At 58.7% G+C, this 25,006-nt stretch overlaps 2 protein-coding genes across 2 annotated transcripts in view; one reads left to right on the forward strand and one right to left on the reverse strand.

The window, feature by feature from the left end:
* Positions 1-5,986, forward strand: part of CASKIN2 (CASK interacting protein 2) — a 12,013-nt gene extending 6,027 nt beyond the window's left edge. Inside the window, exons 4-19 of the mRNA XM_006869579.1 lie at positions 543-688; positions 783-878; positions 967-1,097; positions 1,281-1,389; positions 1,756-1,864; positions 2,099-2,193; positions 2,315-2,576; positions 2,691-2,812; positions 2,900-2,960; positions 3,065-3,156; positions 3,325-3,435; positions 3,514-3,615; positions 3,690-3,828; positions 3,923-5,377; positions 5,461-5,683; positions 5,896-5,986. Of these exons, the coding sequence (XP_006869641.1) occupies positions 543-688; positions 783-878; positions 967-1,097; positions 1,281-1,389; positions 1,756-1,864; positions 2,099-2,193; positions 2,315-2,576; positions 2,691-2,812; positions 2,900-2,960; positions 3,065-3,156; positions 3,325-3,435; positions 3,514-3,615; positions 3,690-3,828; positions 3,923-5,377; positions 5,461-5,683; positions 5,896-5,986 (3,344 nt within the window). The remainder of the gene's footprint in view (positions 1-542; positions 689-782; positions 879-966; positions 1,098-1,280; positions 1,390-1,755; positions 1,865-2,098; positions 2,194-2,314; positions 2,577-2,690; positions 2,813-2,899; positions 2,961-3,064; positions 3,157-3,324; positions 3,436-3,513; positions 3,616-3,689; positions 3,829-3,922; positions 5,378-5,460; positions 5,684-5,895) is intronic.
* Positions 5,987-7,468: 1,482 nt separating this feature from the next.
* KIAA0195 (KIAA0195 ortholog) lies at positions 7,469-24,660 on the reverse strand. The gene is made up of 31 exons (XM_006869580.1): positions 24,519-24,660; positions 19,005-19,124; positions 18,643-18,770; positions 18,075-18,211; positions 16,658-16,860; positions 16,371-16,522; positions 15,998-16,100; positions 15,728-15,814; positions 15,379-15,495; positions 15,132-15,188; positions 14,815-14,919; positions 14,540-14,692; positions 14,185-14,394; positions 13,019-13,334; positions 12,681-12,854; positions 12,255-12,357; positions 11,916-12,133; positions 11,113-11,294; positions 10,897-11,035; positions 10,585-10,700; positions 10,374-10,473; positions 9,987-10,095; positions 9,691-9,880; positions 9,416-9,493; positions 9,067-9,152; positions 8,795-8,876; positions 8,342-8,490; positions 8,159-8,253; positions 7,975-8,068; positions 7,640-7,810; positions 7,469-7,541 (listed from the first exon to the last, which is right to left on the reverse strand). Exons 1-31 carry the CDS (start codon positions 24,570-24,572, stop codon positions 7,469-7,471), a joined length of 4,101 nt encoding a protein of 1,366 aa, XP_006869642.1. The 5' UTR covers positions 24,573-24,660.
* Positions 24,661-25,006: the final 346 nt, after the last annotated feature.

A 25,006-nucleotide genomic window follows, 5' to 3' on the forward strand; every position in this document is an offset into this window, starting at 1 on the left:
CCGTCTACCCATGCCCAGACCCTGGGCTCACTCAGGGTCCATCATTAAACCAGTTACCATGGGAACAGCTCTGACTCATGGTGAACCCATGGAGGTCAGAGTAAAGCTGTGCTCCTAGCATTTTCAATGGCTATTTTCAGAAATAGATTGCCAGACCTATCTTCCAAGGTGTTTCTAGGTGAACTTGAACTACCAACCTTGCAATTAGTGACCGAGCACATTAATTCATTATACCATCCAGGGAAATCGTAGCAGTAGTAATCAGTGTTGGCAGGGCTTCTCTGGACTTGCAAATGATCTTTACCTCCTTCATCCTCACAACCTTGTGGAGTAGTGCATGGTGCTATTGGCCCATTGTTCAGATGAGAAGATTGAGGCTCACAGGTTATCTTGTTCTCTTGGAGTGGAAACAGTGGGATGCTACCTTGTCTCCACAACTAAACCTGGATGAGACCAGTGTCCCCTTGGCCCGTGTCATGTCAGATTCTGCTAAGTCCCATGCTGTCCCAGACCTCCCTCTGAAGCCCCGCCCCTCCCGTCAGGCATGCGACCACTACACTACGCGGCCTGGCAGGGTCGGCTGGAGCCTGTGAGGCTGTTACTGCGGGCCTCTTCTGCCGTCAATGCCGCCTCCATGGACGGGCAGATCCCACTGCATCTGGCTGCCCAGTACGGACACTATGAAGTGGTATGGGAGCCCTCTGAGGAGGTTGGGGGACAGAGAGTCAGGGTGGTGGCAGGGGGGCTGTCCTGGCTAACCTGGCTCCCCCCCACCCTCCCAGTCAGAGATGCTTCTCCAGCATCAGTCCAACCCCTGCCTGATCAACAAGGCCAAGAAGACGCCCTTGGACCTGGCCTGTGAGTTTGGGCGGCTCAAGGTGAGGCCTGTGGCAATGGGGGGTGGGAGGCAGGGTCTGGGCATCTAGGGTGCAGGGAGAAGGCTCACCTGGGTGCTGCATGCTGCAGGTGACCCAACTGCTACTGAATAGCCACTTATGTGTGGCCCTGCTGGAGGGCGAGGCCAAGGACCCCTGTGACCCCAACTATACCACGCCCCTGCACTTGGCTGCCAAGAATGGCCACAGAGAAGTAATCAGGTACTTACCCTCCCCCACCCCCCAACATTTCCTCCTCACTCTCTGTGGGACCACCATGAACCCATGATGCTTTCCTCTGCTGACCTTGTGGCCCTTGCTGGAGACCTGTCTCTCAGTCCCACTCATGGCTTCCTGTGTTGCCCACTCCACCCACCCACCCCCCTGTGACTCACTCCCCAATAGGCAGCTCCTTCGGGCTGGGATCGAGATCAATCGGCAGACCAAGACTGGCACGGCCCTCCATGAGGCAGCTCTGTATGGCAAGACCGAGGTGGTACGGCTGCTCCTGGAGGTGGGTGTGGGCCTTGGAGATGCCCAGCAGGTGTGTCCAGACCTGTCTATGTGCAGCATAGGGTGGGGCTGGGGGCACGCGGCAGGGAAGCTGTGAAGCAAACATGGCACCTTGTACGGGCAGCAGGAAGAGGCCACGGGTCAGGATGCTGGCTCAGAGCAGACTGGCCCAGCAACCTTGACCTAGGCCTTAACCCCGGCCTTGACCTTGACCTAGGCCTTAACCCCGGCTCTGCACTTCTGTGTCCACACCTGTGAGATCTGAAAGGGAAGATAGGACCTGCTCCAGGGGTGGGGGCCAAGTCTGTGAGGAGGAAGATGACAGGTCCAGCTTTTAGTAGCCGCTGACCCGGGGCTGTGCATGCAGGGCGGGGTGGATGTCAACATCCGGAACACATACAACCAGACAGCCTTGGACATCGTGAACCAGTTCACCACGTCCCAGGCCAGCCGGGAAATCAAGCAACTCCTGCGGGGTGAGGGACTAGTGGGCACCCGGCCTGGGTCCAGCAGGGTCACTGTTCCCATGGGTGCCAGGAAGCAGATTGGGAGCGGATATACAGGAATGGGCTGTCACTCTGGGTGTGGGCTGGTCACCGGGAGATGCTGCAGGGATGATGAGGCAGGGAAAAGGGTGTGAAGGGACAAGGGGGAGCTGGACAGTGCCCTGAGGACCACTCAGCTGACACCTGGCCTCCCCCTTTTCTCAGAGGCCTCCGGGATCCTGAAAGTCCGTGCGCTGAAGGATTTCTGGAACCTTCACGATCCCACTGCCCTCAATGTCCGAGCCGGGGACGTCATCACGGTGAGGGATCCAATGTCGAAGCCCTGTGCAGAGATCAATACTCCCAGCTCCTTTCCTGACACTGACTGTGTGTCAGGCACGGTGCCCGGGGCAGGGGGGTGACCATCCCTACCTGTCATAGGTGCTGGAGCAGCATCCAGATGGCCGTTGGAAGGGCCACATCCACGAGAGCCACAGGGGCACTGACCGCGTGGGCTACTTTCCCCCGGGCATTGTTGAGGTGGTCAGCAAGCGAATGGCCATCCCCGCCCCCCGCCTTCCCTCTGCACCCACCCCCCTGCGTCCTGGCTTCTCCAGGACACCGCAGCCCTCTGCTGATGACCCGCTGCACCCCCTCACCTGTGGCCAGCTCCCTCGAGTGGGCCTTAGTCCAGATAGCCCAGGTACGTGCTCCCGGGAGGGGGCATTAGCATCAGTCTGGGTTTTGGCAAGCTGCCCAGCAGCTCTTAACAGTGCCAGCTGAGGCCCTAAATCTTCATCTTTGTCCTCCCCTATAGCAGGTGACAGGAACAGTGTGGGCAGCGAGGGCAGCGTGGGCAGCATCCGTAGTGCCGGCAGTGGGCAGAGCTCCGAGGGTACCAACGGCCACAGCAGCGGCCTCCTCATTGAGAATACCCAGGTAGGAGGGAGGGGAGTGGGACGTGGCCGGGGGTCACCCCCTGCTACCAGATTAGCAAATGCTGAGTCAGCTCCTCCTGTTCTCCAGCCGTTACCCTCTGCTGGGGAGGACCACCCGCTTCCAGCACTGCACTCCCTACCCCTAGCAGGTAGGAAGGGTAGAGGGGCCCAGGTGGCTGGGAGAGGTGCAAGTGGGAGCCTTATTAACCCTTCCTTCTGCTATCTCTGATTCCACATCCCTTCCTTGTTGAAGATGACCTGAACCATCATCCTCTGGCCAACTACCGCTCCGGGGAACAGATCTTCACCCAGGACGTGAGACCAGAGCAGCTCTTGGAGGGGAAGGTGTGCCCTGCTGGGATATCTGTGGCAGGAACAGGGTGGTAGGGTAGGCCAGGCCCTGGGAAAAGGCAGCAACACAGGATGCTGGGCCAACTGGCCTGTGGCTTCACCCATTCACCTCCTCTAGCAGGGCCTTAGCTCAGTTCCTCTGCATGCCACCCCCTCCCCCAGGACGCCCAGGCCATTCACAACTGGCTGAGTGAGTTTCAGCTGGAGAGCTACACGGCCCACTTCCTGCAAGCTGGCTATGACGTGCCCACCATCAGCCGCATGACGCCCGAGGTAGGTGCCCTGGCAGGGAGGGGTCTGGGAGGGCCCAGCAGACTGAGGAGGAGGCCTGATAGCCCGTCTGTGTGGCAGGATCTGACAGCCATCGGGGTGACCAAGCCTGGACACAGGAAGAAGATAGCTTCTGAGATTGCCCAGCTCAGCATCGCTGAATGGCTACCTAACTACATCCCGGTGAGGGGCGGCCAGCGGTGGGCTGGGGTTCCCCGCCTCCCTGTGGCTGGCCTGCTAACCGTGGTCCCTCCTAGGTGGACTTGCTGGAATGGCTATGTGCCCTGGGGCTGCCGCAGTACCACAAGCAGCTGGTGAGCAGCGGATACGACTCCATGGGGCTGGTGGCCGACCTCACGTGGGAGGAGCTACAGGAGGTTGGAGTCAACAAGCTCGGTGAGGACTATCCAGAGGATACCCGGGCCCCCTTGTGCCACCAGAGGTCCAGTCGGGGCACATGGGCTGACCGCCGCCTCTCTCCACTACACAGGGCATCAGAAGAAACTCATGCTGGGGGTGAAGCGGCTGGCAGAGCTCCGCCGGGGCCTGCAGCAGGGGGAGGCTCTGGGTGAAGGCGGGCGCCGGCCTGCCAGGGGCCCAGAGCTGATGGCTATTGAGGGGCTGGAGAACGGGGACGGTCCATCTGCGGCTGGCCCGCGCCTCCTCACCTTCCAGGGCAGCGAACTCAGCCCAGAGCTACAAGCGGCCATGGCGGGGGGCAGCCCTGAGCCGCTTGCCCTACCGCCCACCCGCTCCCCAAGCCAGGAGAGCATTGGGGCGCGCTCAAGAGGATCTGGCCACTCCCAGGAGCATCCGACCCCCCAGCCCAGTGGTGGAGACTCTAGCACCCCACAAGAGAGGAACCTTCCTGAAGGCACAGAGCGGCCCCCCAAGCTCTGTTCCCCACTTTCTGGCCAGGGGGCCCCCTCTTATGTGTTTATGTACCCTCAGGGTTCGCCCTCAAGCCCAGTCTCAGGGCCACCTCCCAGTGCGCCCCGGGCATTTTCCTATTTGGCTGGCCCCCCAGCCATGCCCCCAGACCCTCCTCGGCCCAAGCGCCGGTCCCACAGTCTCAGCCGGCCTGGCCCAGCGGAGGAGGACGCTGAGGGGGAGGCTGAGGGGCCTGTGGGCAGTGCTTTGGGCAGCTACGCCACGCTCACTCGGAGACCGGGACGCAGCGCCCTCCCCCGGACCAGTCCCAGTCCCACTCCCACTCCCACTCGGGGGGCTCCCCGTAGCCAGTCCTTCGCCCTTCGGGCTCGCCGTAAAGGACCCCCGCCACCACCCCCGAAGCGCCTCAGCTCTGTTTCAAGCCCCACCTCTGAGCCACCTCCACTGGATGGGAGCTCGGGGCCCAAGGAAGGGGCTGCAGGACCCCGAAGGCGCACCCTGAGTGAACCGGCTGGCCCGTTGGAGCCCCCTGGCCCCCCGGCCCCAGCAGGCCCTGCATCGGACACAGAAGAAGAAGAGTCAGGGCCTGAGGGGACACCCCCATCACGGGGCAGCTCAGGAGAGGGGCTGCCGTTCGCCGAGGAGGGAAACTTGACCATCAAACAGCGACCGAAGCCAGCTGGTCCTCCAGCTCGAGAGACACCCATGTCCCCCGGCCTGGATTTCAACCTCACGGAGTCAGACACTGTTAAGCGGAGGCCTAAGTGCCGGGAGAGAGAGCCGCTGCAAACAGCGCTGCTGGCCTTTGGGGTGACCGGTGGCATGCCTGGCTCCCCGGCTCCCCTGACCTCACAGCCCCCCAGTGAGGACACTACCTCAGTGCCTCTCCCTCCCAGCCCAGACCCTAGCAGCCTTCCTGCCCCCCTCCCCACCAGCCCCAAGTCTGTGCCCCCTTGCCCTGGGTCAGGGCAGGAACACTTAGCAGGCAACCACCGGAATGGGGAGACGGAGCCCCTGGCCGCCCCCTCAGCTCTCATCAAGGTGCCTGGAGCAGGTATGAAGCAGAACCCCTCAGGGAGAGGATACTTTGCAGGGCTCTGTTAGGCCTGGTAGTCACAGCCAACCTTGCCCCTGCAGGAACAGCCCCCAAGCCTGTGTCAGTGGCCTGCACCCAGCTGGCCTTCTCTGGCCCGAAGCTGGCTCCTCGGCTTGGCCCACGCCCAGTGCCCCCTCCGAGGCCCGAGAGCATGGGGCCCGCGGGCACAGGCAGGGCACAGCAGAGACTGGAGCAGACCAGCTCATCCCTGGCCGCAGCACTGAGGGCTGCTGAGAAGAGCATTGGTGCAGAGGAGCAAGCCGGGTGAGGGGCTGGGCCTGTTGCGGGGGTGGGAGGGTTAGTCATGGCAGAGCCTCAGAGGGGAGGCCTCGCTTCCCACAGAAACAGTCCCATGGTGTCCAGGGACAAGCTCTGAGGTGATGTTGTGAGCTCAGCTGTCAAGGGTGCCACTCTTCGTGGGGAGACGGGGTGCAGGATGGAGGCAGCATCTGAGTGGGCCCTTTCCCTTGTCGTAGCCCCCCTGGGCTGTCCACCAAGCACATCCTGGATGACATCAGCACCATGTTTGACGCCCTGGCCAACCAGCTCGACGCCATGTTGGATTGAGCCAGACCGACCATCACCTGTGGCATCCACCACTTTGGCTCCAGCTTGGAAGGAGTGCCTGTTTCCTGAGGGATCAATGGCATGGGGGTGCTGGCCCCAGCTGGAGCTCCCCACCCCCCCCCACAGGATGTCAGTTCTGCTCTGGCCTGCGGGGACTCGCCAAAACCTGTCCGGCTGAGGAGCCTCTGGCCCAGCCCTGAGTGTAACCCACCGACAGCCCTGGGAAGAGGGGTGTGACGAGGCTCCTGAGGGACATACTGTGCACCATCCCCACTGTGGGACTGACTGCCCAGGTGTCTTCCTGCAGGTGTAGGCTGTGTCAAATACAAGGCCAGGCACAGGTGTGCTCCCACCCGAGCCCCTGTCTAGGGGTGCCAAGCAGTAGAAGTGACAGCCCCTATCTCAGAAGCCCAAGCTTTTTCAACTGTAAATGATATTTTTTAAGCAGAGAGAAATGCATATATTTTAAATGGAATTTATTTCTATCTATTAACTGCCTGAGAGGACGTGGTGAGGGGCCTTTGGCTGCAGTGAGTGTATTCTGCCTCCTTTGGGGCTGGAAGTTGGATCTGTTTAGCCCCGGCCCCAGCTTTATAATCATTAACCTCCTCCCCCAACTAACACCAATGAAAGTGTCATCATTCCACGTGTTCAGCTGTGTGTTTGCGTTTGTACCACTGACCAAGTCCAAGGCCCTGCTGCGGTGGACTGAGGACAGTGTGAGCCCTTACCCATTCACTGGCCTTCAGCAGGGCTCCCTGTCTCAGCCTCACACCAGGCACAGGCTTTTCTTAAGCAATTTACAAGTTTTAATACAAACCATCTATAGTCATCCCTATAAGGCTCATTTCCGGTAGAAAATATATACCAGTAAAAACATTCTCACATCAGAGAACAGGGATAGGGATAATAGGGGCTAGCCCCGTAGCTCAGGGGATGACTGTGGCCTAGGGGTGGCCAGCGGGGCGGTGTTCCATCCTCAGGTTGGGAGGAAGGACCTGGTCAGGCAGGGCATCAGGCCCTGCCCAGGGAGACTGAATGAGAGAACAGGAAGCAGCAGCCCTGCCCTTCAACAGCCAGGCCTGGAGAACGTGCACCCTGTTGTCGCTGCCCACAACTCATAGCTGTGCTTGTATACCCGAGAGCAGAGCAGAGGGGGCAGCCTGCAGGGGCAAAGGGTGAAGGTCCTCTACAGTACACATAAGGGCATACGTGCAAGAGCATCCCTCACTCGGCTCAGGGAAGAGGCCAGACTTGGCCCGAGGGCGGCCAAGGCCACACCTCTAAGCCACAGCTCACAGACCGTGCCAGGATCCAGAAGACCGCAGGCCTGAAGCAGAAGCTGGGCCTCTAGCTCCTGGCGACATCTGGTTTAAGGGGGCCAAGAGCGAACCCTGAACCATTCATTCATGACTCCAGCTCCCCAACTCAGGAGCAGGTCTGGCTCACTCGGTGACCCGGGCCAGCAGGGGCCACCATGGCTCAAAAGGGCGAGTTCATGCCCAGTTTCGTTTCAAACTGTAGCTTCTGTCGCTTCTGGTAGCGGACTCGGACCCTGGGGGTGGGAGATTGAAGGGCAGGTTAGTAGAGACCCTCAGATCAGGGGCTTAGCTGTGGGGAGGTGACCCCTAAGGAGGCATGCTGGCACCTCACCGGATCTCGTGCAACTTCACAATCTCGTTGGCGACCACCACGAGTATCAGGGAGAGGCAGCCCAGCAACCATGTCAACAGAGGCACATCTTCCAGGCCAAAGTGGACGCGGCTGTCCCTATGTGTCCAGAGTTGCAGGTCCACCGCCGTCTGGACCACCTGGCCTAGGAGCCTGTATGGGGCGGGGGCAGAACCACATGAACACTAAGCCTCCCTGCCTCCTCCCAGGCTTTTCCATACAAAACTGAGCTCAAGAAAGTGGCCTGGTGGAACCTCACATCCAACCCTGCAGTAGCCCTTGTCCTCCTGATCCCGCCTCACCCCTGCAGTACTCACACCACGGGCACCGTCATGGCCCACCAGAGGTTTGTCAAAGGGCTCTTTCTCCACAGGGGCTTGGTGCGATGCACGTGAGTGATAGAAATGAATACTGCAGAGAAGGGGACCAACAGGCTGTCAGGATGACCGCCCACCCGCCCGAGGCTGTGCCCCGTCAGCCCCTGCTCCCAGGAGGCCTCACCAGTGTGTAGGACAATCAGGGCAGTAGTGAGCTTCTGGGCCAGCAGCAACCCATTGGCGAAGTCCTTGAGCCAGTCTGGAGCTGTGTCGGCGTTGCTGCCAAATCAGACGTGGGCTCAGCCTCCTCTGGGGCCCAAGGGAGGTGGGCAGGGTGGGTGGGAGGAAGCCGAGAGGGTTCACCCACCTGGGCAGCATGATGGAGGAGCAGTTGGTGAGGTTGCGGATCCGGGAGCTATCACAGAAGCTCTGCAGTGTGAAGCCAAAGCAGACGAGGCAGGAACTGATGGTAAGGCTGAACTTGAGCAAGAAGCAAAGCAGAAAGTAATGCTGGGTCTGTGGGGAGAAGGAGGCCCTCAGGACGATACCAGGCCTGGCACCTAGAAGCTTGTGTGTGTGGTCCACAGGCTCTAAGTGGGGAGCCCAGTCAGGCCTGGGGAGACAAGGAGCAGGCCCCTGCCTCCAGCGAGCACCCTTCTCAGCTGTGATCTGGAGGAGGACCAGGACTCGGTCCTGATGGAATCCCCACCCTGAGTTTTCCAGAGAGTTCTGGTTAGGCCCTCGCCCTCCTCACCCCGGCCTGCTCTGAGCTCACATCCCTCCTTGAAAGACCCAGCCTCACAGTCCTTGCTTTGCTTACCTTCTTAGGAATGGACTGAAGGTTTTTCCCTGTCGCCATGGACATAATAGAGCTATGCGGGGGTTTCCCCAGGAGAGAGATGCTGAAAAGCAGAGGTTGGGTGACAGTAGGTGGGTGACTGGTCCTCGGTCCTCCAAGTCCCATGTGGGAAGCCTTGAGGGGTCTTGGGAAGACTGGTGGGGAGATGGCATATGGAAGCTCCTCCTAGTTCCTCCTGTTCCGAGGGTCTGAGCTACCCTTAGCAGGACTCGGACCCCAACCTGGTCTCTCACCTGAGCAGAGGGTAGCAAAAGCAGGACAGCCACAGGATGTCGGTGGTGCTCAGAACCGGGGGCAGCTGGACCAGGCAAGACAGGAACTAGATCAGGAAAGAGCCGAAACCAGAATTCAATTCTGGATAATAGAGAGACTTGGGCTCCCCAGGGCTACCTCAGACTGGGGGGGACAGGGGGTAGAGAACACCATTTCACCAACAGAAATTGTCTCCAAAAGCCTGGGGGGTTCAGAGAGGTCCTGGGGACTCCTTGACTGGGCGACCTCCCTTCCAGCACCCTAGTCTCTCACCCATTACTTAAGGACCAGAGTGACAGGGAGGGGACACTGCCTATGCTGGTCCCTTACCTGGATGACCACGAGTGTCAGCTGGCACTGCAGCAGGAAGAGGAAGCATTTACGGATCCCGTAGGTGGCGTGCCGAGCCTGGGGTCAAGATGGACAGGTTATGCCTGTGCCTGGTTGGCCCCTCTCAGGCCCCACAGCTGACAAGCTTCACCCAAGAGCCAGAGGCTCCTGCTAGAAGGAGGCAGAAGCAAATGAAACTGCCAGAGAACTGAGTTAGGGACACACACAGACTGAGCCTGGGTCCTGCTCAGCCCCTGACCCCACCAGAACCCCACCTGCTCAATAAGCCGAATGATGCTGATGGTCTCCTCCTGGCGGAAGGTCAGGGAGCAGGGCAGGCTGTTGAGCTGGCCTGAGAGTTGCAGTGGGGAAAGGCCATCGGTGGCCTGGGCCATGCTGGTGCTGGTGGCGTAGCCGAAGGTCTCCCAGGAGCACCGGGACGGGTACAAGGGATCCAGGGCAATGCTGTTTGCAGGGGCGGAAAACATCTGTCAGCTGCAGTCTTGGCCCAGACACAGTCCCTCCTGTCCCTGCCCCCCCCGCCCCCCCAACCCTCGAGTCTGGCTCTGACCTGACATCACTCTGGAGGAAGAGGCGGCTGTTACGCAGGTTGGCTGAACTGCCCAGGCAGCAGGTCACCTCCCCGTACTCCTGCATGATCTTAATCATCTCACACATGGCTGGGGGCAGGGCAGAGGGGGAAGCAGATAGGGTTGCAGTATTGAGCAGAGGTCTGGAGGCCGGAAGACAAGGGGAGCGGCCCCTCTTGGGGGCAAAGGCACAATGCCCCAGGATAAACATTCTAAGAATAATGTCACTCCCTACCCCTAGAATGGGCACGCTCACGGCTCTACCCCACCAGATTCCCAGCCACCTACAGCCAGGGATCCCCCACTCTCTGCATAGGAAACCAAGCTCCCCTCCCGAGCCCTTAGGGTGCATAGCTCCTGGTACTCACTCTCAGGGGTACAGTCGGTGAAGAGGGGCACCAACAGGGGCACATTGTCGATGTTCTGCAGGTGGGGCCGCACCTGGTGGATCCCCCGGGGCAGCTTGGCCTGGAGAAGGCAGGGGACAGCAGCTTGAGGACAGGGGGAGGGTCTGCCTCTTGTCCCTCTTGTCCCAACCTGCCCTCGCCAAGACAAAGGGGTCCAGGTCTTGCGTTGTACCCGGTTGCAGTCCTCCAGGAAGCTGGGGATGTCACTGTCTGTGGGCTGGAAGCTAATGAGGTCTGAGTGTCCCTCCTCGTCCATCAGGAGAAACCCTTCCACGTCGTCTCGGGACACTGTAGGGACAAAGACCAGGTTCTCACTGTGAGGTCAGCCTCTGGAGGTCCCTGCCCTGCGGGTGGCACAAGAGCTTACACCTCCCAGCCTCCAGGTCCCCTTGGCTGATGCTATCGGCAGGGGAACTGTCGTTGCTCATCACTCCGAAGGCTGTTGCTGGTGGTGGCTCCAGGGAGGGCAGGGCTGCGAGCTTACCTTGGTTCACATCCTCGTGTAGGGAACCTGTGTGGCTGGGGCTGGATGGTGGGATCTCGGAGCCAGGGATGTCCCCGTTGGGCGTGAGGGAGATGTGACAATTCCAGCCTGTTTCTAGACCCATCTTTTCTGCAAACACCTGCAAAAAGAAGATGGTCGTAACGAGACAGGCTCCCGGACCCGCAAAGAGGCAGGTTAAGGTGGTCGCCCTCCCACCTTGCTTTTGAGCTCATCCTCCAGGGAGAAGTAGACGAAGCGGATGCAGGCGTTGACCAGGCCATCGATGAGGCGCACGACGTCCAGCCGGGCCTGGTACTGAGATGACACCATGCCCATGAAGATCTGGCCACTCAGGGCCTGCATGCAGTCCTCCTTCTCCAGTGCCTCCCCGATCCCTTCTTCACGTGGGCACGGGGCACCAGCCCAGCCGGGACCAGGCACAACACCCAGGGAGATTCCAGAGGCAGCCCAGGGCCACACACATGCATGCCACCACCACGTGAGTGTGCCAGAGGGCACACACACACACATACACACACGTGTCCAAGACACACAAGGGAGTTGACAAACATGGGAGAAAAGACAAAGGAGGGTGTTCATCAGTCACAGGGCAGTCCTGGGGTCACGGCAGAGCATGGACCCCACTCTTCCCAACCCTGCTCCCCATCCTTAGATCTGCTTCAACCCATGGTTCTCCTGGGTTGCTAATACTCTCTATATAGGTCTGTGTGCTTGGCAGGGGAGGCGGGGGCGGCGCTTTGGGGCCTTGCGCTCCTGCGGTGTCTGGGGCCTCTGAGTCTCAGAAGGCGAGTGCCCACAGACAAGCTACTTTAGGGGTTCCCAAGAAAGCACTTTGACAGCCAGGGTCCCATCTGAGCATCACAACAGACTCGAGCAGAGTGGGGCAGGCACCTATTCAGAGATGAGAGAACTAAGGGACGGGCCCTTCTGTGACAATGAGAGGCTTGGCCACGGTCTCCTTGGCTTCCTGGCCCCATAGAGTCCCGAGCAGTAGGTACCGTCGGAGCTCCAGCTGTTGCGGCGGATGTTGTGCTTGACAGGGACAGTGCTGGGCAGCTCGCACAGGGTGGAGATGCTGCTCTGGCCGGGCACCTGCACCAGCTCGATGCACTTGCCGTTGAGCTGAGAGGACAGGGTGCAGCTCATAGGCTTGTAGGCAAAAGCAGAGCAGTAGCCAGACAGGCAGGCACGCTGGTAGAAATCCAGCACTTTCTTTCTGCCGGGAAAGGGGACGGGAACACAGTGAGGGGCCTGCTCCCAGGATGGTCCCAGGCCCGTGGGAGGGTTAGGCGGGCCGTGGAGTTGTTGGCTCACCCAGGGTCTCACTCCTCACACACCTGTCGGAGCCAGAGAGTGGGTAGATGTCAGCTCCATCCCAGAAGTCTGTGCAGGCCTCCAGGACCACATCGGCCGTGCCGTGGGATAGCATCTGCTCTGTGCCTGAAGTGTCGTGAAGAAGGCCAAGCCCATAGGTGTCCCAAGTCACCCCCACCCAACTCTAATCTGGCTGCAGCAAATGAACATGGGTGCTAAGGAGCCCCGGGTGGATGGGAGCTCACCAGGCCCCACAGCTATAAGCTTTTCTGGGGTGTCTGTACCGGCACCCAACTGCAGACACCATAGTATCTGTCCCTCAGCAAGTCTAAGCACCAGATAACCCATCCTCTCAGCCCATCCCCAAGTCCAACCCTGCTGCACCCAAGACCCGGGAAGCGGTCTGCTCCTCGAGAGGCTGGACCGATGCTGGGAGAGGGGCAGCTCACTGGTGGTGGTATCCTTAATGAACAGGCTGATCATGTGGCTGAGCGGAGGGCGCCGTTTGGTGACACACGAGAGCCTCCCCAGCGACGTCTCCTTCACCACCTCAGCACTGGGGAGGCGGTAGAGTACCAGATGGTTCTCCTGCTTGAAGAGCTCCTTGGCCCCCGGAGTGAAACCTGAGGGGGAGGGGAGGCAGGCACTCAACTCCCCCTGCCCCACCCTTCCCAGCACGGACAGACATCACACAGCCAGGATAACTGACTGCCTTCCCATCCCTCCACGTCAGGAAGCAGTCACAAGAGCTGAGAGCAAAGAGCAGGCCCAGGCTGGGTAGCCTTACCGATGAGGCGGGCCAACTCGCAGAGGCCCCAGGGCACGTGCACTGGCAACACGGCGCTGTGGGTCTCCTGCAAGGCGATGTTACACAGGTGGTCTGAGAAGCGGCAGAGTCGCTCCGTGGCGCTGGCATTGCACAGGTTCAGCAGCACATTGAGGCCCAGCGGCTTGAGGGAAGTGAGGTGCAGCTGCCAGTTGGAGTCGTCGAACTGGATGCAGGAGGGGTTCTGCTGGTCCTGGGACAGGCTCAGCATCTCCAGGTGGTAGTCACACACAAAGTCCTCAGCTTCGTAGGACTCTGCCTCCATCCCGGGCTGGATCTGGGAGACACACAAGGGCTGACGGGGAAGGTGCTGGTCTGAGACCCTCCTGTAGCTTCTTGAGTTCTGACCTGCTTCCAGACCTAGGCAAGTCCTCTAGTCTGCAGGGGAGGCCTGAGATGACAATGATCACACCCAAAAAGAGGGGTGAGCAGAGCAAGAAGGACACAGCCAAAGATCTTCTTCAGACAGGGGAAATGTTTTACAGCGACTTAATAAAAAAAATCCCTAAGCCCTCTGTCAAGTTGCTGGTGACTCATAAAGAGCCGGGACCAGGACAGAGCAGAGCTGCCACACAGGGTTTCGAAGGCTGCCATCTTTATGGAAGCAGGAAAGCGCATCTTCCTCTTGCAGAGCAGCTGGTGGGGGCCAGCCTCCGACCTGTCAGTTAACAGCCGAGTCATAACCACTGCTGCCGGGACTCCTGCCTCACCTTCAGCAGGTTGGGATTGGGAGACAAGACAGGGACGCCCATTGGCTTGCTGCCATCAAGTCATAGCGACCTTGTAGGTCAGACTCCAACGCCCCATAGCCTTTCCAGGGCTGTAAGTCTCATTCCAGCTGGCTTCACCTTTCTCTCCAGGACTGGCTGGTGGGTCTGAACTGCGCTTTACCACTGTGCCACCAGGGACCAGCCCCAACAACTAGTTCCTGTGAGGCCTGGAGAAGGGGGTGGACCTAATCACAGAGCACCGAGACGGGGTCCTGAGTGGTCAGCGAGGGCTCTGGAATCCGGGCGCCACCTCCACATGTCAGGCTCCACCACTCCAGGCTGGACCAGACCCCTAGCCTGGGGGCCAGGACACCCCCGCTGGCCCAAGTGGCTGCTGCCCTCTGCCTCTCTCCTCACCTTGTTGGGCTCCTCGTCCCCACCCTCGGTGTCCCTGCTGAAGCTCACGTTGGAACCAGATGGGTGTTTGCTGCGGCCATGTGGCTTAGGGTAAGCATGGGGCTCGTGGGGCTTGGTGCCATCGCCCGGCCAGTCACCCCGCTCCTGCTCGATGGTCAGGTGCAGCGTGCTGCTCAGCGAGCCAGCCAGGAGGGCGTCCCGTTCGTGGGGCTGAGAAGAGCAAAGAGCACAGGCCTAGGACCACGTCCAACCGGCTCCTGGGCCCCTCACTGCCCTGGCTGTGCCTCAACTGCTCAGGAGTCCATCCCAACGGTGCCCTCCCACTCCCTGTGAGCCGGCCGTGCCCCTGCTCCACCTCGGGGTGGCAGAAAGAGCGTGTGGATGGGTCATCTGTCAGGTCCTCATGGCTACTGTGCGGGGGCTCCACCTTCCCACTGAAGAACAGCACCGTCTCAGGGCTGGGATTCGGCCACGACAGGACGCCCTGCTTGTCTACACAGCAGAGGACCTGCAGAGTGGACGAGTGGGACAGGAAAGGGGGCTTGGCTTCAACCTATCCCACCTGCGAACACATAAAGAGTGTACACAACTGGACACCACCGGGTGGAAAGTCTGAGGGCCCTCACTCACCGTGACGGAGCCCAGACTGTGCAGCAGGCTGGAACTGCGGCTCAGCGTTGGCGACGTCCCCTGGACCACCCGCAGAAAGTGGCTCCAAATGCAGCGTAGCATTTCCTGGGGAAAAGAGGTAACGTCTGTCAGGCTGTGTGGGGCCCAAAGAGGGAGAGTCGGGAGAGCATTGGAAGTTGGGGTACAGGCGTGTCTGTCTGGACCCAGGTGTGTCCCTACATGGGATGAGGGACTAGTGGTTTCAAGAGCCCAACCAGAAGCTGGCAGCCCATGAGGGGGGCTCCTAGGAGGGACCAGCGTTATCTGAGTCAGCAAACCTTTGAGGAGACGACTTCGGTGTAACTGCTGAGAGTGTCCTCCGAAAACTTGGCCAGCTATGCAGAAAGAGAGGGGACGGCCTGCATGAGGAAAACGCACCTCCTCACAAGCCCCCAGGCTAGCAGGGACCCTCTGGTGAAGGATGCCCAGGCTGTCTGAGCCCCCGTCTGCGGGGAGTAGGACTCCTGTCTGTCCCCGGTGTAGCCAACCTGCCCCCTGGGTCCTGCACTGAGAGAACGTTCCTACCAGTGAGCTGGGGGAAGCCTCGCTCATCTGGGCCAGGACACGAGCTTCTCCACAGGCGGTGGCCAGAACCCAGAGGACCGGGAAGAGTAGAGGGAAGATGGGTAGGACGCCGTTCACCTGGGGAGGAGAGGGCCACTGGCTCACGGGGAACCCAGGCAGACCGCTCCCCTCACCATGTGGCCAGGAGAAAGGGCAGCTGTCCGGGGCAGGAAGGGAAGAACTAGAGTTCTTATGCTGAAGCCCAAGGGACAGACCTCAGGGCTCCAGAGAGGAAGGACAGTCAGGGCACCTCAAGGGGACAGGCAAACATGGCGAGAACCTCACCATGGGAAGGAAGGGCAGGCCTCACCTGGAGCTGGAGCAGCGTGTACTGCCAGGAGGTCAGCCCAGGGGCCTTGAACATGAAGCGCAGCGCATTGGTGATGAGGAAGCCAGCCTGGAGGGTACGCGAGGGGCATGGCCTTAACCACCTCCCTGGAGAGGGGCCAGGGCCAAGGCTCCCCTTCCTTTGGCCACTCATTCATCCAGGGCCCTGTCTTCACACACAAGCCTGCCTAGGTCTGGTCCGGGGGCTCCCCACTCCTGGGCCCTCCCGTGCCCAAGGGCCGGCCTCACACACCAGGACCACGGGCACAGCATAGTGCAGCATCACCGACTGCACGGTGAACCTCTCGTTGTCCAGGGCGGTGACCGGGCGGGACAGGGCCATGTCCAGACACCATCTGCAGTTAAGAGATGATCCTCAGCTCTGCTCAGGGGAGAGGGCTGTGCCCTGGTCGATGGCCCCTTGGGAGAATGGCTGATGGCTGGCCGGCTGGCCTCCATAGCCCTCAGAGCTGAGATTGAAGGGGAGCACTCACTAGTCTAAGAGGTCCCTAAGACGGTACAGAGAAGAGCCTTGGGAGGGCCCTGCTCCTGGGGGCGGTGTGTGTGTGAGGTGTGTGGTGTGTATGTGTGCGCGCGCGCAGTGATGAAGCAAGGAGCCCGCTTACCTGATGTTGTCAATCACAGGGGTCTCGAGAACACGAAACAGCCGGTGCTGCTGAGGGTTCTGGGGCCCTTTCTTCACTTCTCCCCGGGGAGACGGGGGTGGGGAGAAAGGGGGAAACAGGTCCCCAGGCTCCAGAACGATGTGTTCATCATCCTGCCGGCAGGGAGGGGCGCAGGCAGGGTGGTTAAGGGTCTACTGGAAGGCACTCTTCCTGAGTCATTCCAGCCACCTGGAGACCATGTCACAGGCTGGAGGAGTCAGTCCCCAGGGAGAGAAGCCTGACGCTACCTTGATGCCCCTCAGAGAGGCGAAGGATTCCTGGCCTGGCCTCAGCGCTATGACGTCACCTTCTACCAAGAGGTTGACGGGCAGGTTCACCAGCTGTCCATCTCTGTAGGCCCAGTGCAGGGACCAGGAGGGCGCAAAGGGCATGTGGAGGTCTGGGTACAAAGCATTGGGCCATCTGGTCTCCTTACCATCCCTGAGGGCATCTGAAGAGAATGGAGAGAAGGAAGCAACCCGCTCACCCACGGCTCCACTGCACAGCCAGGCTGGGTCTGACAGGTGTGTGAGCCCTGTCCGCTCCACCCACATCATTCCCTGACGCTTCCCTTCAGCCCAGCGCCTTGCACCTCCACAGAACCCCTGAACCTCTCAAAGCTCTTCTTCTCCACACTCCCCACTGTACTCAAACCCCCTTCACCACTGCCACTGAAAGTCTGTGACGGGGCATTGAGTCCTGGGACGGAGGCAAGGTAGAGGAGGACATGAATCCTGTCCTTGAGAAGTGACAGTCTGGCAGAGGAGACGAGCCACAGACAACCACTCAAACTCAGGGGGTCAGGTGCTCAGCAAGTTAGGAAAGATATCAGTGCCTCAGGACAGAGAGAGCAAATGGATCTGGGGCTGGGGGGCGGGGGCGGGCTTCAGGAAGTGCACATTCGAGGTGGGCCTTGGTGGGTAGGTGGGATGGTGCCCATTGAAGAGGAGTGAGGGGAAAGTACACCAGGCAGAGGAAAAACGGAACAAAGCTGCGAAGGCCAGAAGCCCCCAGTGGTAGTGAGTAGTTAGGATGAGCAGCCAGAGAAAGGGCTGGAGGCGCCGGTCAGAGCCGGTGGCAGAGGCCGCAGGAAGACCATCCGGTATCTAGGACGACTTTGGTAAGCAATAGGGAGGCACCAATGGTTCCTGAGAGAATCTTCCTTGGTGAGCCTTGTAATCCAGGTGTCTGGCACGTGGCTGACACTCAATTGTTTCAGAATGGAACCTCACTGCCAGGACTTGTGGAGGATGTCCCGTCAGAGCAGATGCTGAGACCTCACGCTGCTGAAGCTAACAAGAGTCACTGTATCCCAAAGAGCCAACTGCAGCCAGGGTTCACAGCAGCTCAGTCAGCAGAAACCAGGCTCTGAACCCTACTTTTCCTTCAGGACTGGGCTGCCCCCTCTTGGGCTCCCAGCTCCTGTCCTTACCTCCACTCTTGCAGATATTTCAGACTTCTCTTGTCCACCTTTGTACCTCCCCCAGTCCCTGGCACAGTATGACCAGACATAGCAGACCCTGCCTTCTCTGTTGGTCTCCATTGTTACCAAACCCCCAGCTCTGCCATCATTCCTCCTTCCTGCCCAGGCTCCAGCTCAGACAGCTGGGCGGCTACCAGGGGCTCTGATGCCTCCTAGGACATCTTTCCTGCCCTTGAGCTCACCTTGGATCTGGTCAATGATCCCTCGGAGTCTCTGCTCCACTTCCCGATGCTTCAGCCTCTCTTGCCGCCCAATGAGGATGAGGTTGAGCAACAGCAGCAGGAAGAGTGCGGAAGCGTTCACCAGCTCCACCCCATGGCTGGGCAGATGCAGTAGAGGCTGTACTTCCAGAACAAGGGGCTCTCCCACCCAGCCCAGCCCACCCCAGGCCTTCTGATAAGAGTTGCTTTCTCCTGGAGGGCGGGGGTCACCTCTCAGCCAAACAACAGGCAGGCCTAAAACATGGGGAGTGAGCCTCACAGCAATCTAACCACAAGAGACACAAGACGCAGCATTTTCCCAGAAACAAAGCTCCAAAGGCAGGCAGGGGCAGGAAGGAAAGACGGACAGTAACAGGAACCCAGGAAGGGAAGTGAGGACTGCAGCTAACTAACGCAAGAAGCAAAATGTGTATGGATTGCTGAATGAAAAACTAAGGTGCTCTGTAAACCCAAACCAAACTTAATTTCTTTGTAGAGTGCTGCCCTCTGGTTGCTGACACCTCTGGTTCCTGCTCTCCGCCTTGTTTACCTCCCAGCGGGCTGGCTCCCGTGGCAGCCCAGCAGCATGAGCACAGCCAGCAGCATGAGCGAGGCTCCCGGCCAATGGAAACAGGAGCCGCGGTTACTGTGGTGCAGAAAGCTGCTTCTCCACATCTCCTGAGGACAGACCGACGGACGGCAGGGAGGCGGGAGTCAGAGGCCAGGGACAGGGGTCCAGTTAGACTTAGCCACCTTCCCCAGCTCGCCCACCCTGATTGTGTGTCTGATCGGCTTTGTCTTCCCTCTCTGTCTGCTTCTTTCTGATTTTCCAGAGAGGTGACAGGGCATCCAAGCCTCCCGGATGGGCCTCCTTGCCTCTGCCATCCCGCTGGGCTCTGGGAAGCAGCTCACCTTCCAGGTGAGACGTTTCTTGAGCTCCTTCAGGTGTCCTTCCAGCACAGCCTCCAGCTGTTCCTTCAGCGTGCTGAGGGCCTTCCGGGTGGACAGGCCCAGGGCCAAGGGAGGCTCGCCCTGGGGGGAGCAGAGGCATCTCAGCGGCTCCCTGGAGGCCTGGCCTCCTTTGATGGGCGCTTGGCCTGCACACTGGGCTCAACCCCCTTCACCATCCTGACCATCTGCCCTCCCCTTTCTCCATGAGCCTAGCCCCTCAGGGTGTAACCATAATCCAGGCTCCACCAAATTAACAACATTCGAGTGCACAGCCCCTTCTCCTCAAAGTCAAGTTCTCTAACTCCTTCTTCCACTCAACTCTCAACCCACGGCCTTAGTTAGCTCTGCTCTCTCAGACGGTTCCCACCACTGAGCTCCCAGTTTAGTTCAATGGTTCCAAGTGCTTAGGTTCCATAGACAGAAAATACATATCCGTATTAAATGGGGTGGGGGAGGTGGGTGGTTATGTGCCACCGAGTTGGTTCTGACTTAAAGCAACCTTGGATAGGGTTTCCAAGGCTGTAAATCTTTACGGGAGCATCAAAATTTCTCCTGTGTAACAGGCTGATAGATTGGAACTCCTGACCTTGTAGTTAGCAGCCCTGCTCGCAATCCACTACGCTATCGGGGCTCCTTAAGTTAAATGGGGAACGGGAACTAGATGTTAAGTGCCATTGAGTCGGTTCTGACTCACAGGACCATGTACAGGGTTTCTGCAGAGCGGCTGGTGGGTTTGAACTGCTGCCTTGCTATACAAATCTACCTTGCAGTCTAGAGCTGATGCTACAGCACCACACCAGGACTCCTAGTAAAGACATTAAACACACACACACAACAAAAACCAAAACCCTCCCATCTTTGTCAATTTTCTACTTCCTAAAGTGAATCACAATGGTCAGGGACCACCAGAAGCTGGGGGCTGAGACAACAGTGATTGGCACACAAACCATCTGCTATTACCACAACTTTACAAAGGAAAAGACAATTTAACAGCAAAATATCAGAAAGTAAAGACTATCAGAATAGGAGTCCTGGTGTGACACTGTAGGATAAGCATTGGGCTGCTAACCACAAGGTCAGCAGTTCAAGCCCACCAGCTGCTGCTTAGAAATCTACAGGGTCGTTATGAGTCAGAACCGACTCAATGATACTTCATCACCACCACCACCATCAGAAAAAAGACAGCTTTTCCCAGGAAAGGACCCTGGATGAGGGAAGTATGGTTGTGGACAGGAAGTGGCCCCGATATGAGGCCCCTCCTATAAAGACTCAACTGTGCCCTGGCTTCTCTCCTGCTGTCCCCTGTCCATCGGCTGTTTGTTCTCCATCCAGCCCACAGTCCATCTAGGACATCTTTCCAACTGTGTGCGTCTTTCTAGGACCGCTTCCTTCACACGTTAGGAGTCCTCCCGCCACCTATGAGCTCACAGCTCCTAAAGTTCACCTCGAGACTGACCACCACCTGAATTCAGACCTATGTAGTGAACTGTCTCCCAGATGCTTCACAGGCACCCTTGGTTCACTATGCCCCCAAAGTTCCATATGTCCAAAACACTGCAGCCACCACCTGGGGTCTCCCCACCAGGGTCTACTTTCCTGAAGTTACCACCTCACTAAGCTGACCCCACTCCATTCCAACCCTACCTACCAGCCTCTAACTTCCAGCTCTTCCTTTTCCAAACGAACAGTAATACCACAGCCGGAGGCAACACGTATCTCAGCCACTGACACCCCTCCTCGCTCCTGACCCCCATATCTTCAAATGAATGTCCACACTCCTGAACATGAGCTGTGAAGGGGGCCTTCAGGACATACCCACCTTCCCCACTCATCTTCACCACGCCAAGCTCCTCCAACTCCTCAACTCAGTGCTGAGAATCACAACCGGTCCATGCCCTTCAAGACTCAATGCCAACACTACCTCCTCTGGGAAACCATCCCAAAGCCACTGATGCACTTAGTGGGAAGTCTGTTTTCAGCAGCAGCGCCCTGCCTGGGTAGCCTGGCTCACATGGAGCTGTACTTATAGACTGGCATGTCTGCCTGTAAAACCCTGGGCACCTGATGTCTTCCATCCCACCCCTGGCACATTGAAGCTCAGTGAGCAGCAGCTGAATGGATGGATGAGCGATAAATGCACACGTGGCTTCTCTGACTCCAATGCTGACTTCATCAGGCCCTCTGTACTGCAAACACCTGGACCTTTTAGAAACTGGTGCAGGCCCCACTTCACACCTGCTAAGTCCAGCCTCCTGGGGGAGAGGCGAGGCTCTCCAGGATGAATCAGACGTCCAATTTAGATGCCCAGAAAACAGGATGTCCCTGGAAGGAATGAGCCTCTCCCTAAGCAAGAGGAGTGAGGCTCTGATCTGGAGGTCCCTACTGGGGGGATCCTGGCTGAACTGGGAACCTGGGACGTCATTCCCCTCCCCTTTCCACACCTGCCACACACTGTCCTGCCTGCCCACTTCCTGGTCTGACTTTACCCACTAATGTTCCGGAGCCCCTCCTTTCTGCCTGGTAATCTGGCCTGGCCCCTCACAGGGAACTTGGGGGGCCCAGATTTCCCATACCACAGGGCTCCTGAAGCCAAGGGGCAGGATCTGCCTGCGGCAACTCTGGCACCTGGGAGGCACCTGGGAGGCACCTGAGGGAGCCCTCAGTGCTGGGCCTGCTGCCCTTGGCTTGAGGGGTGAGGAGATTTCCAGAAGACCCTGCCCAAAGACTTCCATCTCCCTCCCCTAAATCTCCCCTAATCCCCACTCTCCACAGTGGCTTTGGGGGATTATGAAGATAAGAGCTGCTTCTTACCAGAGGGGATAAACTGGTTATTTCAGCCCAGGAAGAAGCAGCCCTCTGGGCAGGGGCTGCCCCAGCATGGTAATAATCAGTACTTTGGGGCCCAGCCTCTCTGGCAGGAATCCTGGCCCCTGCCCACTGGAGACGCCCTGGTCCCGAACAAATGTTCACCAGGGAAGGCTGGCTAAACCTGTACAAGTGGGCTTCAGGAAGTTTGTGGGAAAAGGGAATTAAAAAACCATGGAATTCCCCACGAACTTCATGAAACGCTGACACCTCAGCAAAGCTTCAGGGAGGATCCGGGGTAAACAAGAAGGAAAAGGCAAACACAACCTTCTGGGGTCAAAGACCAGGACAGACATCCCGCCAGCTTGGCTCGGCTCGGATGAAGCCACGGCCTCCAGTTACTTACGGGGGGCACCCCTGAGCAGCTTCCATCACCACACGTTTAGTTTTCCAATGCCTCTCCTGACCCCCTCCACTCTACTCCAGGCACAACCCAACCCATTCAGGGGTGAAGAGCAAAAGATGGGGCAGGGGAATTGCAGATCTGAAACTGGGATGGGAAGGGAGATGCAAAGGAAGGGCTGGGGTCTCCTGGGAATCAATCAGATCTGTTCGGGATGTGCCCCAGGCTCAGGAAGCAACAGCATCCAGCAAGGCAGCACCTAAGAGAGGCCACCTGGAGGGCCTGGATTTCCACCTTGGATGGTGGTCAATCCTATCTGCACACACTGTTCAGAAAAGTCCACAAGCCCTCACCCACGGTCCACAGCCATCCTGACATCAGCCCCTTTAATCCAGGCATCCCCACCCTGAATAGATTCTCTCCTTCTGTGTGTGTGTCCCCAGCTACCGCCACGGAGCCTCTGCCTCGCCCCTCGGCAGGTGTGGGAGGTGTGGGCCCAGGGTGGCAGACACTGGGGTAGGACCAGCTGAAGTGGGAGGGGGGCTGCCAAGCCGACCGCGTGCGTCCACCCCCGCGTGTTGTGTCTGGCCAGCAACACTGATCTCTGGGCTGGTGATAAAAGACAAACAGCAGGAAAACAGGCCGAGCCGTAATTACAGGCCTTCAGAAGACAGGGCCTGCCTGCCTGCACAGGCCAGCCGGTCGGGGGCTGGTAGAGGGTCGGACACAGCCTTCACAGCCAGGCTCCTCTGCGGCTCTCCACAAGGCAATCTACGCTCACTAGCGCCTCACCGTTCCCTAGCACAAAGGTTAAACTAGGGGAAAATCACCACATTTTCTGTGGGGTCTTAGAACCAAAGCTGTGGAACTCACTGGAAGCCCTGGACACTTTCTGAAGGATATTCTGAAGAGGCAGAGAGAAAGCAGATCTGCTGGGTGGGGTTCACCAGCATTTCCCAAAATAGACTGGGTCCCCCGGAGTACCCTACCAAGGGAGTGGGCCAGTTCATTTAGCAGTAAGAATCCGAGTTCTACACACTTGGTCTGAGGCCAGCACAGTCCCGCGTGCACTATAGGGGAAATCCATCCTGCTTCCTGATAGCCCCCCATCTCCCCTGCAACAGTCACCACGAGCTATTCCTGGGGGCTGATGACTACAGAAGGCCTCTCCACCTACACAGGCAGCTCCACCACTTTACAGGTGGGACCACCCACCCCTGGGCGTATCTGCTCTGGCTCAACAGGAGCAGACAGAAGTGTGGGGGGTAAGGCATGGTGGGGCCTGGAGGACACCATTCTGTACTCTGGTATTGGACCTGCCGCATGAGACTGGAGGCTGGCATTCTGTATTCCTCCCACGAGCCTCTCAGAGCCAGCACACCTGAGGCCTCTGACGCCCACCTCAACCAAGTCTCCAGATCTGTGGGAGCTCCTCTCAGTAACTGGTTTCCTTTCTACTTGCCCTGTTTTAAGCAGCCCTGGTAGCACTGAAGGTTAAGCACTGGGCTGCGAACTGCAAGGTTAGTGATGTGGGGAGCAAGGAGACTCAATATCTCACAGGCTCAGGTAGATACCTTAGTGGACCCTGACAACAGCAAATGACCACTGGGTAGGACTGGCTAGGTCCCACAGTTACAGCCTCCTTGGACAATACAGATGGGACTCCATACAAGGCTCGAGGCGCCCAAGCAGAGGTTCAGTCACTGGACACTTGGTCTTTGTGGCAGTCAGGATACATCCTTCAGGGACTAGCCGGACACAGACCAGTCCTGACTGCAGACAGGCCAACTAAAGCCCACGCAGAGGGGCATCCTCCTCCTCACTCCTCTGGGCTCAGGCTAACCTCAACCGCTACAGCCAGGAGCCCCGAAGTGCACTTGTCTCCATTACCCACGTGGTCCAGTGAGGAGGGCTGGCATCCATGCCCAACCTCCATGACCAGAGGCTGTCACCTGTCCTCCTGTGCATGGGGACCAGGTCCTAGCATAACCGGCCAGGGCAGCACACAGAGCCTCAGCCTCCAGTCCTGAGGGAACCCATCTGGAGGACTCAAGGGGAGATGACTGGCAACAACCTAGACATACTGGCATTCGGGTTCCCTACCCCATCTTTGTCCCCATCCAAGGTACTCCCTCCCTCCCTCACCATCACCTGAGCTGCCTCTGGGATGTATCAGAAGCATTAAGCCAAAGATTCCAGCACAAAGCAGGGAGCAAGCCATTTTCAGCAGATATTTCCCCATGGAGCTGACAAGCTGACGTACTCACTTTGTTGGCTTTGCCCTGATGGGGCATCCATAGCTCTGCCTGCTTAAAAAGCATCGAGGAAGCCTGCTCCAAGAGCTGCTACTGCAACTTCCAACACTGCCCTCCAGAAAGAGAGCACGGGAACAGAGAAGAGGGGAGAGAGCTGCAGAGCCCAGGCACTGCTGAGCAGAGCTTCAGTCTGCTGATTAACTCAGCCTATTTCCAGTCGCTGCAGACTCGGGAGGGAGCAGGAGGGAGCAGGAGGAGGAGGCAGCGGCTGCTCAGGCAGCCTGGGAGAGGGAGGGAAGGAGGGAGGGAGAAAGGGAAAGGAGAAAGTTTGTACAAGGCTGGGCCAGGTGTCCAGGAGCTGGGTCCATTCATCAGAGGAGGCCCTGCTGAGGGTGTTCCTGGGTGAGCAGAGGGCCAGGGACACAGAGGGTAGGGACAGACTGTCTGATGGCCACAGAAGGAGAAGCTGAGTAAGAAATGGTGGTGGTTGGCTGGGGCAC

This window comes from Chrysochloris asiatica, unplaced genomic scaffold (genome assembly GCF_000296735.1).
Source record: "Chrysochloris asiatica unplaced genomic scaffold, ChrAsi1.0 scaffold00132, whole genome shotgun sequence".
Lineage (NCBI taxonomy): Eukaryota > Metazoa > Chordata > Mammalia > Afrosoricida > Chrysochloridae > Chrysochloris > Chrysochloris asiatica.